The sequence below is a fragment of the Panthera onca genome, chromosome B3 (assembly GCF_046562875.1).
Source record: "Panthera onca isolate mPanOnc1 chromosome B3, mPanOnc1 haplotype 2, whole genome shotgun sequence".
Taxonomy (NCBI): domain Eukaryota; kingdom Metazoa; phylum Chordata; class Mammalia; order Carnivora; family Felidae; genus Panthera; species Panthera onca.
This window is the reverse complement of record NC_138344.1, coordinates 16,898,953-16,913,127: the sequence shown is the minus strand read 5'-3', so window position 1 is coordinate 16,913,127 and position 14,175 is coordinate 16,898,953. Positions and strand designations below refer to the sequence as shown.

At 41.3% G+C, this 14,175-nt stretch overlaps 1 protein-coding gene across 3 annotated transcripts in view; it reads left to right on the top strand.

Annotated features, from left to right (window-relative positions):
- LOC132668760 (protein FAM169B-like) overlaps positions 1 to 14,175 on the top strand; it is a 90,205-nt gene that overhangs the window by 54,401 nt on the left and 21,629 nt on the right. For all 3 annotated transcript variants that reach the window (XM_078448961.2, XM_060617764.3, XM_078448960.2), the window contains one exon: positions 404 to 581. In XM_078448961.2, the coding sequence (XP_078305087.1) occupies positions 404 to 581 (178 nt within the window). The remainder of the gene's footprint in view (positions 1 to 403; positions 582 to 14,175) is intronic.

The window sequence follows — 14,175 nt, the reverse complement described above, 5'->3', positions numbered from 1 at the left end:
TTTCCAGACATGTCTAGTCAAACTGCTGAAATGGCTTGCCTGGCCCCCTCCAGAGGTAACTTCCTGTTTTGTTGACCAGCAAAGGATCGTTCTCTCTTTCTATTTACATTCCACATCTGTGGCCCTGGGGACCCAGGAGGCCCCTCTGGCACTGCCCCTCACTCCTGGAGGCTGATGGGTGCGAAAGGTCAGGGTTGTGAAAACCTCTGTGAGAAATTATGATTCACAGTTTGGCTCCTGAGCACGGAAGGAATCCTGTAATGATGGCGCACACACCTGGCCCCGAAGCGTGGGTTGATTCCAAGTGCAAAATTTATCGCGTGTGATTTTCCTCTCTCACTTGCTTGTTCTTTCTTTCTTTTTCTCCTTCCCCCTGCCCCCCCCCCCCCCCCCCACCTCAAAGGTTCAGTCATTCGGGGAAAGGATTGTGCTTTTCATTCTCAACGTCGTTATTTTTGGAAGATTGGAGAGAAATTTGGATGATGGGGACATGTTTTTTTTACCTCACCCTGTGAAGGAGCAAGCGAAAATTCTGTGGCGGGATGGAGCAGCTGTTGGGTTTTACACAACCAAAAGGAAAGGTAAGGGACACGTGGCCCTCGGGGTGAGGGAGGCTCTCGATGCCTGCCTGCTGCGGAGGACCCCCCCTTAGCACAAGTGTTCCTTGGAGAGAATCTTCTGGCACAGGAAGTGTTGCTAATTCAGCTGTCCTGTAAATAAACCCAAGGTATGGATTTCATTTTCTCAATTCTCAGTCTACTGGCAATAGGGTGAAAAGTGTGTCCTTTTGATTCGCAGGCATTGCCATGTCCCTCATAAAATGCTTATTGCTGTTAATGGTGTAAAATGACTTTGCAAGCACAGTGCTCTTCATTTCTTTTCTTTAATGTTACCAATTAGCTGTCAGGAAAAATACCATTGCTAACAGCTGACATGTGGCGAAAAAAACACACTGGATGCCAAGATTTATAGACATTACCTCAGAAGAGGGGGAGGTCGGCCATGATAATAAGGTTAGGGTAAAATACTGGGACTTATTTTTTAGGGGCTGTGACAAGAAGTGAGTGTGATACTAGGACCATTTTGCCTCAGGGATTTCTCTCGTCTTTAAAGTTGCTTTCTTTAATAGTTTCTTGAATATTTAAAGGCTGTCAACATCTCTAATCCAAATGGTCCCAGCTCTCTTCTTTAGTTCTTATTGAGTTCTAAATTTTAGCAAGAATGAAGTTTCCCAGGGAACCACCACAGAGGTGCTGTTCTCTTGAGTTAAGTGCTTTTCTCAGGGGATCGAAAGGCTGATTGTGGTATTGAGCTACATTCATATTGTGTGTTTGATCCACCTGTCCAGGATGGAGTAAATCTGCATTTCTCCCTTTTTTCCCCCCAGCTCAGTGTGAGATGACCAGTTTCCCATGCAAACAACTCCTTTAGTTAATTATTTGTCAAGGTCAGTCATACACACTTAAGCACCTGTGTCTTTCCGCTCCTTTGCTCACCATAGCCATTTACTCTTGGATTTCAGTGCACCATTTTGCTTTTCCAAGTGGCTCTGTTCTTTAGTCATTTATTTTTGATAGACCAAGGGATCCAGAGAATAATTAAAATGGAAGGGAAACTTTTTGTAATTAATTCCTCTTTCACTTTCTAAACATTTTTTTAAACATTTATTTATTTTTGAGAGACAGGGCGAGACAGAGCATGAGCAGGAGAGGGGCAAAGAGAGAAGCGGGGGGACACAGAATCTGATGTAGGCTCCAGGCTCTGAGCTGTCAGCACAGAGCCTGATGCGGGGCTCGAACCCATGGACTGTGAGATCATGACCTGAGCCGAAGTCGGACGCTTAACCAACTGAGCCACCCAGGTGCCCCCCTCTTTCATTTTCTAATAAATGGCTGGTCTTAAATCTGTCACAGTATCATTTGTGCCATAGACATCCTACTCATAGTGAAAATGGTTAACAGATCCCACCTTGATGTGTGAGAACCACAGCAATGGGGGGAAAGGAGTGTGTGACCTTCTCTCTCCAGCGCCTTCTGTTGCACCTTGTAGCAGCGATAAACCAGGGCGTCGTTTTGTGAGGATGAGGTACAGGTTGGTTGTGGCTGCCTCGTTCTTCCCAAAGCAGACCCAGACCTCAGAGTGAAGGGGAGGACCTTAAGATGTCAAGCTGAGTCCGATGATCAGACTAAGGTGCTTGGATTTCTGCTTCCTCTTCATTTTTGATGAATTCCACGAATTTGGTGGAAAGTTCTCTGAAGCTGCTTCCTGGGTCATGTTGTTTTCATCCATGAACTGATCTTTTAAGTGGCAATTGACTTTTAGCTACTCAACAATTTATTGCGTTTGGGAAGTACCAAACCAGTATAAAATCAAATAAAGAAAATACAGACTTCTGGTATACATTGCCAATTAAAACTTTTTCTTTTTTAATTTTTTATATTAATCAGCAGAAAAGTTTCATTTCTTTTAAGGACAAACAAACCACATCCAAGGCCTTAACTTACAGACACAAACCAAAGTAGCCATTTAAAACATTAGTTATTGAGGTACAATACCTACACTGGGGGAGAATGCTTCGCCATCTGAAGCTTATATCACACTTTGGTTGATCGACAACTGAACTCTGCTGGTGTTTGGGTGTGGATGAGGGTAAGAGGGTATCTGCAAAACCAAAGGAGAACAGCTGTGTTCCACAAGTACTGAAATATTTTAGACTGCATTGTGGGGACAGGTTTCACGCTGAACGGAAGAGAGGTGATAAAAGCTATGTCCCTCCCCTAGGGCATCAGGCTGTCTTGCAGAGTGCCACAGCAGAAAAGCGGACCTCCCCTTGCTTATGCTCAGTGAATTCTCTGCAGACCTTCGCAGCTGGTTTACCGGAAAAGGCATTCGTCCATCAAGTTCATAGAGATGGCCATCCACCATGAAAATTCACTTTGTAATCTCGCTGACATTGGCCTTCCTGTGCCATGGCATCATGGACTGCCTCAATGGCCTCATTCTGCTCAAAGCATTTGGTTCTGTCATCAGGAGACAGCTTCTCTGTTTCAGAAAGAAACTGTTTCAGGACTGACCCTTCTCAAACTCCAGTTTGCCTTGGTTATTGGCCACTGAATGTATAAGTCTGATGGTACCACAGGGGTTCCTGATGGTCTGCTTCATGAAGTACACCTTAGATCTTTTTTTTTTTTTTTTTTTTAATAACTGCCGTTGCTTGATTAGCTTAGTTTTAGAGAGAGAATAAAACTATTTCTGTTAGAATAATTATATAGATACTGCCTGCAGCAATGTATGAGAGTCATTAAATATTTTAGTCCATTTCTTTAACCGGGCCATTTGCTTATTATTGAGCTTCATGGTTTCTCCACATGTTATAGATGTAAGTTCTTTATCAGATAATGTATTGGAAAACAGTTTCATTTTGGCACAACAGTATTTTTCAAAGAGCAAATGTTTTAATAGTTTGATGAAGTCTGTCTTATCAGTTTACCACTTTTCATTATTATTCAGTTCAAATATTTTCTAGTTTACGTTGTCATTTTTATGAGTTGTTTTAAAGTGGTTTTTAATTTCCAGATATTTGGGGGCTATTCCAGATGTTTTATTTATGTATTTATGTATGTATGTATGTATTTATTTATTTATTTATTGGTTTCTAATTGAATTGTTGCAGTATGAGAATGTAGTCCGTTACATTTTAATATTCTAAAAACTATTGAGAGTTGTGTAATGGCCCAGTATATGGTCTATATTGGTAGACATTCCCTGTGGACTTGAAGGAATGTGTGTATTCTGCAGGTATTGGTTTAGTGTTCTGGAAATGTCAGTTGGGTTAAGGTGATTGATAATATCATTCAGATTTTCTGCACTGTTACTGATATTTTTTGTCTAGTTCTACCAATTTCAGAGTTTGTTGAAGACTTTATGATTATGAATTAATCTTTTTCTCATTTTAGTTCTATCAGTTTTTACTTTATGTGTTTTGAAGCTTTGTTATGAGTCAAATCTATATTTATAATTGTTCTACCCATCTGATGTATTGACCATCTTATTGTTTTGAAGTTCCCATTGTCTTCACTAATATCTATTATAAAGTCTATTTTGTTTGATATTAATATATAGCCACTTCATTTTTATTATAGTTACTGTTTGCATGGAATACATTCTTTGTAGCTTTTTATGTTTAGTCTGTTTATGTCTTTATTATTTGAAGCATATATTTTATTGACAGCATACAATTGACTCTTTGGTTTTAAATCTAGTCTTAAAAGTGCCCCAGTGCTTTTGGGACACCTGGGTAGCTCAGTCAGTTAAGGGTCCCACTCTTGATTTCGGCTCAGGTCATGATCCTGGGTCGTGGGATGGAGGCCCACATCTGGCTCTATGCTGAGCATGGAACCTGCTTGAGGTTCTCTCTCCCTCTCCCATTGCCCCTGACTGCTAATGCGCGAATGCGCTTTCTCTCTTTCATCTAAGAAAAATAATGTCTATGTTTTGATTGGGGTGTTAGTCCGTTTACATTTATTTATTGATTTGGTTGTACTGAGGCCTTTTGCAGTTTGTTTTGTGTTTTCTGTTTTTTTTTTTTTTGTTCCTCTGTCCCTCCTTTATATCTTCTTTTATTTTAATCAGATGTTTTTTAGTATTTCATGTTAATTTCTCTGTTGGCTTTCTAGTTCTATATTTTTGCATTTAAAATTTTTTAGATGTTGCTCCAGGATTACATATACGTCTTAAACTTTTCCCAATTTACTTAGAGTTAATATTGAATTACTTCAGGTAAAATATAGAAATCTTGCAAAGGTGTATTTTTGTTTACCCCTCATTTTATTTACATAGAGTATTGTTATATATTAGATCTGTTTATTTTATAAACCTATCAATGTTGATTAATAGTTCTTAATAAAGTAGTTATATCTTTTAGAGATTAAAAAATAAAAGAAAAATACAGTTAAAATAGTTACTCACATACTTACCTTTAGGAAAAATTTTTTTAACATTTATTTATTTTTGAGAGAGACAGAGACAAAGTGTGAGTGGGGGAGGGGCAGAGAGAGAGGGAGGGAGACACAGAATCCAAAGCAGGCTCCAGGCTCTGAGCTATCAGCACAGAGCCTGATGTGGGGCTCGACCCACGAACCGCAAGATCATGACCTGAGCTGAAGTCGGACGCCCAGCCGATGGAGCCACGCAGGTGCCCCATTTAGAAAAATGTTTTTAATATAGGTCCCAGTTGCCATCCAGTGTCATTTTTCCCACAGGCTAAAGTACTTCTTTTAGAATTTGTTGTAGTGCAGTTCTGTTGGCAACAAAAAACCAGTCTTTGTTTACTGAAAATATATTTTGTTTCATGGGCATATTTGAAGGATAGTTTAGCTGGATATAGAATTATTAATGAAAGCTTTTTTTTTCCTTCAGTGCTTTTAATATGTTTTTCCAGTCTCTTCTGGCTTCCATAGTTTCTGGTGAGAAGTCATCCAGTTATTTATTGTTATTCCCTCATACATAACACATAGTTTTTCTCTGACTGCTTTTTTTGTAGTTTGACAGTGGTATATCTAGGAATGATTTTATTTTTGTTTATCTTTTTGGGGTTTGTTGAGTTCCTTGAATCTTTAATTTTTCACCATCTTTTGGAAGTTTTTGGCCATTATTTCTTCAATTTGTTTTTTATGCTGCTTTCATTCTTCCTTTCCTGGGGTTCTAGTTGTATGTATGTGAGGTACTTTATAATGTCTTATAAGTTGTGTCTTAGAGGTTTTGTTCATTTTTCTTCAAACATTTTTCTCTCTTTGTTGGGTAATTTCTACTGGTATATATTCAAGTTCATCTGCTGTCTCCAATTTGTTGTTGAGCCATTGAAAATTTTTAGTTATACTTTTAACTCTAGAATTTATATATTATTTTGTAGTTGCCATTTCTCTGTTGAGATTTTCTATATATTTCCCTTTAATTTTTTGAATTATTTTAATTCTTTGAATATATTTGTAAAGCTGTTTTGAGGCCTTTGCAAAATCCAACATCTAGGTCTATTTAAAGTGAGTTATATTGACTGCCTTTTTTTTTTTTTTTTTTTGTCCTGAGTATGGGTCACACTTTCCTGTTTTCTTCATGTTGAATAATTTTTAGTTGAAAATTAGATGTTGCAGCTATAGTATACCAACATTATAGCTATTGTGTGCATGTGTTTTCTCAGGATTTTTAGATTTTTGACCTAGTAGTCATTCAATTTGCCTGGATTCAAACAATAGACTTTGTCTCCTTTGTGATGTGCAGCTGCTAACATCTGTTTGTTTGACTTCCTGTGGCTGTTTCTTTAGCCTAGCCCTGTAGGGATCTTCCCTGTGGCTGCAGATTTGGTGGTCAAAGATGTGGATTTAGCTTATCTCTCCTGAGGGTTTGTTGTTGTTGTTTTTTGCTTTTTTTTTGTTGTTGGTATTTCGTTGTTGTTGTTGTTGTTGTTGTTGTTGTTGTTGTTTTTCCTGCTCCTGCTGGTTTGGGGCTCTGTACTTTCACTGTTCAAGCCCATTTGGCTCCAGCTCTCTGCCACTTGAGCTGCCTCAGTTGAGGAATGTTTATGGTTGAGAAAAGCATCAAACTCACAGATGATTTAATCCTGTGTAGTTCCATTTTTTTGAAAGTGGATATCTTTCTGGTCTTTTGACTTTTTTCTTGTTGGGTTCCCTGGGGGCTCCTTTGCTTATGTGTAGGTCAGCTATAAGCCAAGGATTTGGGCAGTTGCTCAGAATTTGAGTCTAGCTCATTCTGTCGTTCTCCTGCTGCTAGGTCTTTCCCTTTAAATTCCCAACTGCTTTCAGGGGCACCTGGGTGGCTCAGTCGGTTAAGCGGCTGCCTATGGCTCAGGTCATGATCTCACTGTTCGTGGGTTTGAGCCCTGCATCAGGCTCTATGCTGTCAGCACACAGCCTGCTTCAGATCCTCTGTCCCCTTCTCTCTCTCTTCCTCCCCCGCTCCTACTCTCTGTCTCTTTCAAAAAATAAACATTAAAAAAAATAATAAAATAAATTCCCAACTGCTTTCCTAATTCCAAATCTGATCTCTGACACTTTAGCTGGTAGCATTTCAGCTTTTTCCACCACTGTTTTCTGTAGCATTGGGGGTTGAGTTACTCATGGCCAGGAAGCTGCAAACTCATAGGTCTTCCCTATCCCAGTCACAATTTCCTGAAATTAAATTTTCCTCTGGCCCCTATGTGCTTTTGGGTGCCCTGTGGTATCTTTCAATGATTTCTTAAATACATTTCTTAAACAGTTATTACATGTGGGGATTTGCATGAGCATTTCATTCCACCACCGTTATCTGCTGGGGACTCTGTTCAGGTATGGATCATAGAATTTTTTTTCGTATCTTTCCCATGTCTTTCTATAATCTGAGAGAGGGATTTATTTTGATAAATTAAGAAATGATTGATACCAGCAGCATCCAAGTAGGCCAAAAACCCCCATAATTCAGAAAGGGAATAGATCTATTTTATTGTGCTTTATTATTTGCACACGTGATTTACGAAAAATCACTGGCAGATACATGTGGAGTAGCAGACTACAGGAGGAGTTTGTAGTCACAAGTTCAGAACGGTTGTTTCATCAGTCTCGGCTTTGTCTTCGGTGCTTGTCGTGTGGCATTATGTATGGTTTTCGTGTTGGTGCTTAGGATATGGGCATAGCACATGGCATCCTTCTCAACTTTGTACCGCTACAATGTCTCTTCATGAGATTCGATCCTTTGGATTCAGAATATCTGTTAATTTAGCTCAAACTGGGCTTCAGTGTATAATTTCATTCTGAGAGGAAGAGAAAGTGTGCAGATTCATTGCATCAGTTGGATCACAGGGGCCAGGGTTCACCTATTTAAGCATCTGACTTTGGTTAAGCATCTGCCTTCGGCTCAGGTCACGATCTTGAGGTTTGTGGGTTCCAGCCCCGCGTTGGGCTCTGTACTGACAGCTCAGAGCCTGGAGCCTGCTTCAGATTCTGTATCTCCCTCTCTCTCTGCCCCTCCCCTACTCTCTGTCTCTCTGTCTCTGTCTCTGTTTCTCTCCAAAATAAATGAACATTAAAAAAAAGTATGCATTGTTTCTAGGCACATTCTTGGCACATACTTTTAAGTATTTAAAAAATTTATCAGACAATAAAATTGACCCTTTTTTTGGCTTTACAGTTCTATGAATTTTGACTTATGTATAGATTCATGTAACTACAACCATAATTCAAATACAGAATGGGACAGCTGGGTGGCGCAGTCGGTTAAGCATATGACTCTTGATTTTGGCTCAGGTCATGATCTCACAGTTGTGACATTGAGCCCTGCGTTACACTCCATGCTGAGTATGAAGCCTGCTTACGATTCTCTCCCTCCCTCTCCCTCTGCCCCTCCCCTGCTTGTACCCTCCCGCTGTGTCTCTCTCTCTCTCTCTCTCTCTCTCTCTCTCTCAAAAAGAAAAAAAATACAGAATAAAATCCACCATCCCTCAAAACCTCTTTCATGTTATCCCTAGTCATCCGCTACCCTCCCTGCCACCACAGGAAATCCCAGCAACCACTGCTTTGTTCTCCATCACTATCGTATTGTCTTTTCTAGAATGTCACATAATGGAATCATATAGTTTATAAAATTTTGAGACTGTTTTCACTCAGCATAATGGCTTTGAGATTCATCCAAGTCCATGTGTAGATCAGTAGTTTGTGCCTCTGTATTGCTGAGGAGCACATTCAGTTTGAAACAAGTGCCTTTGTACAGACCGAATGAGATCTTTTCAGGTAGACCTCTCTTTGGGACCATTTTCTTTACAGGCTGGTGTGAATTTCTCCCTTCATTTGGCCGTTCAGTGATTGCCTTTCTTAAGAAATATTGACACTTCAGCCATTTCACTATTTTATGTCGAAATTCTCCCCCAGCCCCAGATAATCAAAACTAATGAGGTTTTACTTTAACTTCTGTTCTCAAACCACTAGTCCACAAGACTGTTAGCATTCAAGGGAAGAAAATACCAGACTGTAAGTGGAGAGCTGGCCAATTTAAGGCCGAGCTGGGAAGTATTTTGCTTTTGTATAAAAATCTGAAAAGAACAGCTTTATATTTCAGATTCCTGAAAGCCCGACGCTAATGCAAATCATAAAACCAGGAGCGGCACTTAAAAGCATTAAATTAGGTGATTTGCAATCCAGACAGGCATGGGGGACGGCAGCGATGCCACGAAGTGGCCTCGGCTGCCCTGCTCCTCGCAGGGGGGCAGGGGGGTGGGGCTTCTTCCCTTCCCCCTCCCCCAGACGCCCAGTGCCCCAGGCACCTCCTGCGGGGTTGTGTCATCAGGCAGGACCCCCTCGTGCCATCTTCTGGACTTCGGCGGAATCATAAGTAGCCAAAGTGGCGTGCGTGGCGAGAGCGTGGTGTTGGTCCAGGTACTGACGCTGCTGCCCGATGAGACACGGGCTGCTGTTGTGAGGAATGGGGGTCCCCTCGTGCGCCTGAAGATGGGGTGTTGGAGTCTGCAGGGAAGAGCACGGGACACAGCCTGCCTTCTCATGCTGGGATGTGTATCAGCGGCTGCTGCACGTTTATCCTTGCAAACAGCTTCCTTCACACACTTACGTCTCCTGCTTCCTCTTTTTAACTTTTTAAAATTTATTTGTTTAGAGAGAGAGAGAGAGAGAGAGAGAGAGAGAGAGAATCCCAAGCAAGCTCCACACTGTCAGTGCAGAGCCCGTTGTGGGCTCAAACTCATGAACCGTGAGATCATGACCTTTACCAAAATCAAGAGTTGGACGCTTAACTGAGTCACCTCGGCGCCCCTCCTTCTTCCTCGTAACCTTGACTTGAGTTTGCCATGATGCCCACTGGGCCTCTTCCTGTACTGCCTTAAAGGGCCAAGATCTATTGTAGTCCTAGTTTTACTTTATTTTAAATTCCCTCAAAAGAATCAGATTGGTCCAGCTGGCCTGTGGATTGGTTTCTTGTGGACCATGGGTCCACCTCTCCTCTCAACTGACTGTGGATGGGTGGACTGGCTTTCGTGGTCTAGATATGGCCACCTAGCCTTCGTTCCTTAACTGAGGCTGGGGCAGGGGCAGTTTTAAAGGACTGTGGGCTGGGTAGACACCCCATCATAATCCATCCTGTTTATGAAGGCTTAGTCTGGCCTGGATACTTGTGGTCAAGACCACCAGGCAGCCCTCCATTACTGCACAGAGGATCATGCGTAACAGATGGCGTGCTCCAGCACCCGGTTTGCGCTGCTCATCTGTTATGGGCTCCAGGAACCCTCAGGCTCCGTCCAAGACCTGCTGCATCAGAAACCCGGATGGTGGAGTGGGGCCCAGCAGTCTGTCTTAACAAGCCCTCCAAGTGATCCCATCGACCCTCTGAGGTTTTAGAACCACTCATCCAAGGCATGCATTCTCAGTGGGTTGGTATTGCCCCCAACAAGCTAAACCATTCTTTCTTGGGGAGCAAAAGAATCATAGCTAATACAATGGTCTGTGGCTCTCCAAACCTCAACCCAACAAAGCCTTATTCCTTGGTATTTAATTTGGTGGGGGGGGGGGGGTTGGCGATTAGGAGGAAATGTCTCTGAAGGCTCATTAGATTGGTGATAATGAGAAAATATTCGATCAACGCTGCTTGAGGGTGTATACCTACGAGAGGAACTGCTAGCTGTAGGTGAGTCATACCCTCCGCTTCCCCACGGGGCGCATAGCTGTCTTCCAGAATGGCTGTACGCATGTATGCCGTCACCTGCAAAAAGTTTTTGTTTCTTCACGTCTTTATCAGCATTGGTATTGTCCAGGTTTGTTGTGGTTGCTGATCCTGTGGCTACAAAATATCATCTTATTTTAAAGCCTATTTTCTGATTGTTGTTCGTAGATAGAAATGCCACCTCCATCTTATGTGTTGGTCTTACGTCCGCTGACCTTGCGAAACTTTCCCTCTTAGTTTTATAATTTCTTGGTAGTTTCTTTTGCTTTTATCATTTTTCTGTATTTTATGCCATATGGAATGGATAATGTGCAGGGTCCAGCGTAATGTTGAACTGGAGTGGTTCTTTCTCCTGTAATCTATAAAGGAGGCGAATTACTGATACAGATTTTTTTTAAGTTTATTTATCTATTTTTTTATTTAAAAATTTATTTATTTTGAGAGAGAGAGAGGGAGACAGAGAGTGGGGGAGGGGCAGAGAGAGAGAGAGAGAAGGAGCGAGAATCCCAAGCAGGCTCTGCACTGTCAGTGAAAAGCCAGACATGGGGCTCGAACTCATGAACTGTGAGATCATGACCTGAGCCAAAGTTGGATGCTTAACCAGCTGAGCTACCCAGGCGCCCCGGATACAGATTTTCTTATGTTTAACAGGACAGACCTGGGCAGATGCTTCATAGCCCCCACAAATGCTACTTTGCAAAAGGAAATGCACCAAGAGCAGCATTGCTTTTGGCCAGGCACTTGGTTATTTTGTGCCTTGCGGCCCCACATCATTACTTTCCTGGTGCCCAGATCTCAGTTCTCAAAAACAGCCGGCAGTGGCGATACGCTGTGACTGTTGTCTTGCCACCTGCCTGTTATATCTTCCTTCTGACAAATCTCTCTCTTTGAAGCAGATACAGTTTCTTCCATTACTTTCTGGCTGCCTGTTGCTATCATATGCCCATGGTGCACCATCTGTGAATTCTGTCTTAGGTATTCCAAGAATTCACTCCTGTCTTTGTGAAGTAACCCTCCTGGTCTTTTTTCTGTGTTTTGTTGGGTGTGTATTTTTAGTGGACAGTCTGTTGGCTTCACATTGTTCAGTCTGTTAGGTTTTGTCTCCTTCTCTCAGAGGTATCTTCTTCAGGTCCTCCCAGGCTGTTGAAGGTAAAGTCATCATTATGTGCAGTGTTAGTTCATGCCCCTTGGTCATGGTTTCATCATAGATACCTTACCGGTCATGCATATCTTCAGGAACAGCCAGGGTGGTGAGCAGAGAATCCAGCCCCTTACAGCGATCTAAGTTAACTTTGTGTACCCTGTTGAATTCAGTTTGTTAATACTGGGTTAAGCTTTTTTATTTTATGTTCAAGAATGACTGTTATTTTTCCTATCCTTGGCCATTCTTTCTTTTTCCTTAAAAAGTTGTACTATACTCATAGATGAGGCTGGAGAATATTCTCTCTTTGTTCTCTGGAAGGCTTTCCTCTGGAAGGTTGGTAAGAAGTTCTACCAACCTAAGATAGAAGTTAAAGCCACCTGGCCTGGTGTGTTCAGTGTGGGAGAGGTTGAAACTTCTGATTCCATGTTTTCAATGCTCATAGGACAAGTTAGTTTATCTGTTTTTTTTTTTTTTTTTTTTTTTTTAATTTTAGTCAGTTTTGGTGGGTTGTTTTATCCTGGGAATTTGTCCTTTTCCTCTCTTTTTAAGTTTATTGGCATATTTATTGTATTCTCTTACCTTCGAAATTTCTGCCACATCCATAGTGATATCTTTAATTCCTGATGTGCTTTATGTATGGGGTATTCATTTTTTCTTACTTTAGCAACTCTTTTTTTTTAATAGTTCATGTTATATTTTTGTGTTCTATTTTATAAATTTCTATCCTCCTTGTCTCCTTCCCTTTATTTTCTTTGGGTCTCTCTTCTCTTCTAACCTTTTAAATTCTGATGCTTGGCTTGTTAATTTTCATCTTTTCTTGTTTTTTTTTTTTCCTGTCAGCATTTATGGTTAAAATAATCCCATCCTACTGCCATTTTAGCCAATTGGGTTGGCCATTCTTTTTTTTTTTTTTTTTTTTAAGTTTACTTATTTATTTTGAGAGAGAGAGGGCATGAATGGGGTAGGGACAGAGAGAGAGGGAGAGAGAATTCCAAGCAGGCTGCATGCTGTCAGCGTAGAGCCCACCATGGGGCTTGAACCCATGAAATGTGAGATCATGACCTGAAGCGAGATCGAGAGTCTGAAGCCCAGCCGACTAAGGCACCTGGTCGTCCCTGGGTTGGTCATTCTGACTGGTTTGTGCTTTACCATAGTTTTTTTGTTTGTCTTGTTTTGTTTTGTTACTCCCACCATTTACTATGAATTGTGGACTCAATGGATATGTTCCCATGACCTTTTTTTTCAGGACCAGCTATCCTCAGGTAAAAGACCTTTCTGGATATTTAAACTTGCCTGAGAGAGAGCATCTTTATTCCAATTTTGAACAGTGCCCATCTGGAATATGCTTTACTCTTCTAAGTGTTGTTAGGTATAGACAACTTGTGTAGCCATTGAAGGCAGTTTTGGACATGGAGCAGCCAGAAGGAAGGAAGGGGACACCAGAGGTTTTGGTTCTTGACTCTGTTCTGCCATCAGTTACTTTGGTGGTGTGGGTTGGTCTGAATTTGCTGTGGGATCAATAGACTCTTTGTGAGCTGAGGAGAGGTAGTTGGGCAATTGTTACTGACAGAAAGGAGCCAAGCCCTTTGTGTGTGTGTGTGTGTGTGTGTGTGTGTGTGTGTGTGTGTGTGTGTTTTCACCTTTCTTGACCCTGTTAGCTGTCATGTCTGTAAAATGGGTAGAATGAATAAAATCACTGCTGGGGTTCTTACCAACCATTCCATGTTATGTGGCATGATTTCCTTGGACTTCATACTCTGATTATGAGTGGAGAGTTCATTGGCCTACAGCAAGCTCATTGCCTGTGCCCCATGCCAAGCCAAGCCAAGCCAAGCCAAGCCAAGCCAAGCCAAGCCAATTCTTTGGCTTTGGGAATTGATGTTAGAAGAAAGATTTTATTTGACTGGCTTGAAGGTGTGATTGGCCTTTAGAAAGAGCTGTTGGAGTGCTTTTGTTTCTTCTGCCCCCTAGTCTCCCCCAGCTTTTCATTTTGAAATAATTTTAGATTTATGGAAGAGTTGTAAAGATAGTTCAGAGAGTTCCTATTAAATACCCTTTTCCTACGTCCCCTTGCTGGTAACATCTTATGTAACCACAGTAACCACAGTATAGGGATGAATACTAAGAAATTAACGTTGGTTAATTTTTTTTTTTTTTTACATTGGTTAATTTTTCAGCAATGTCCTTTTTCTCTTATGGGGTCTGATCCAGGATACCACCTTGCCTATATTTTTCGTACCTCCTTAGTTTCCTCCTTTAATCTGTAACCATTTCTTGGGTCTCCTTGTCTTTCATGACCTGCACACATTTGAGGAGTA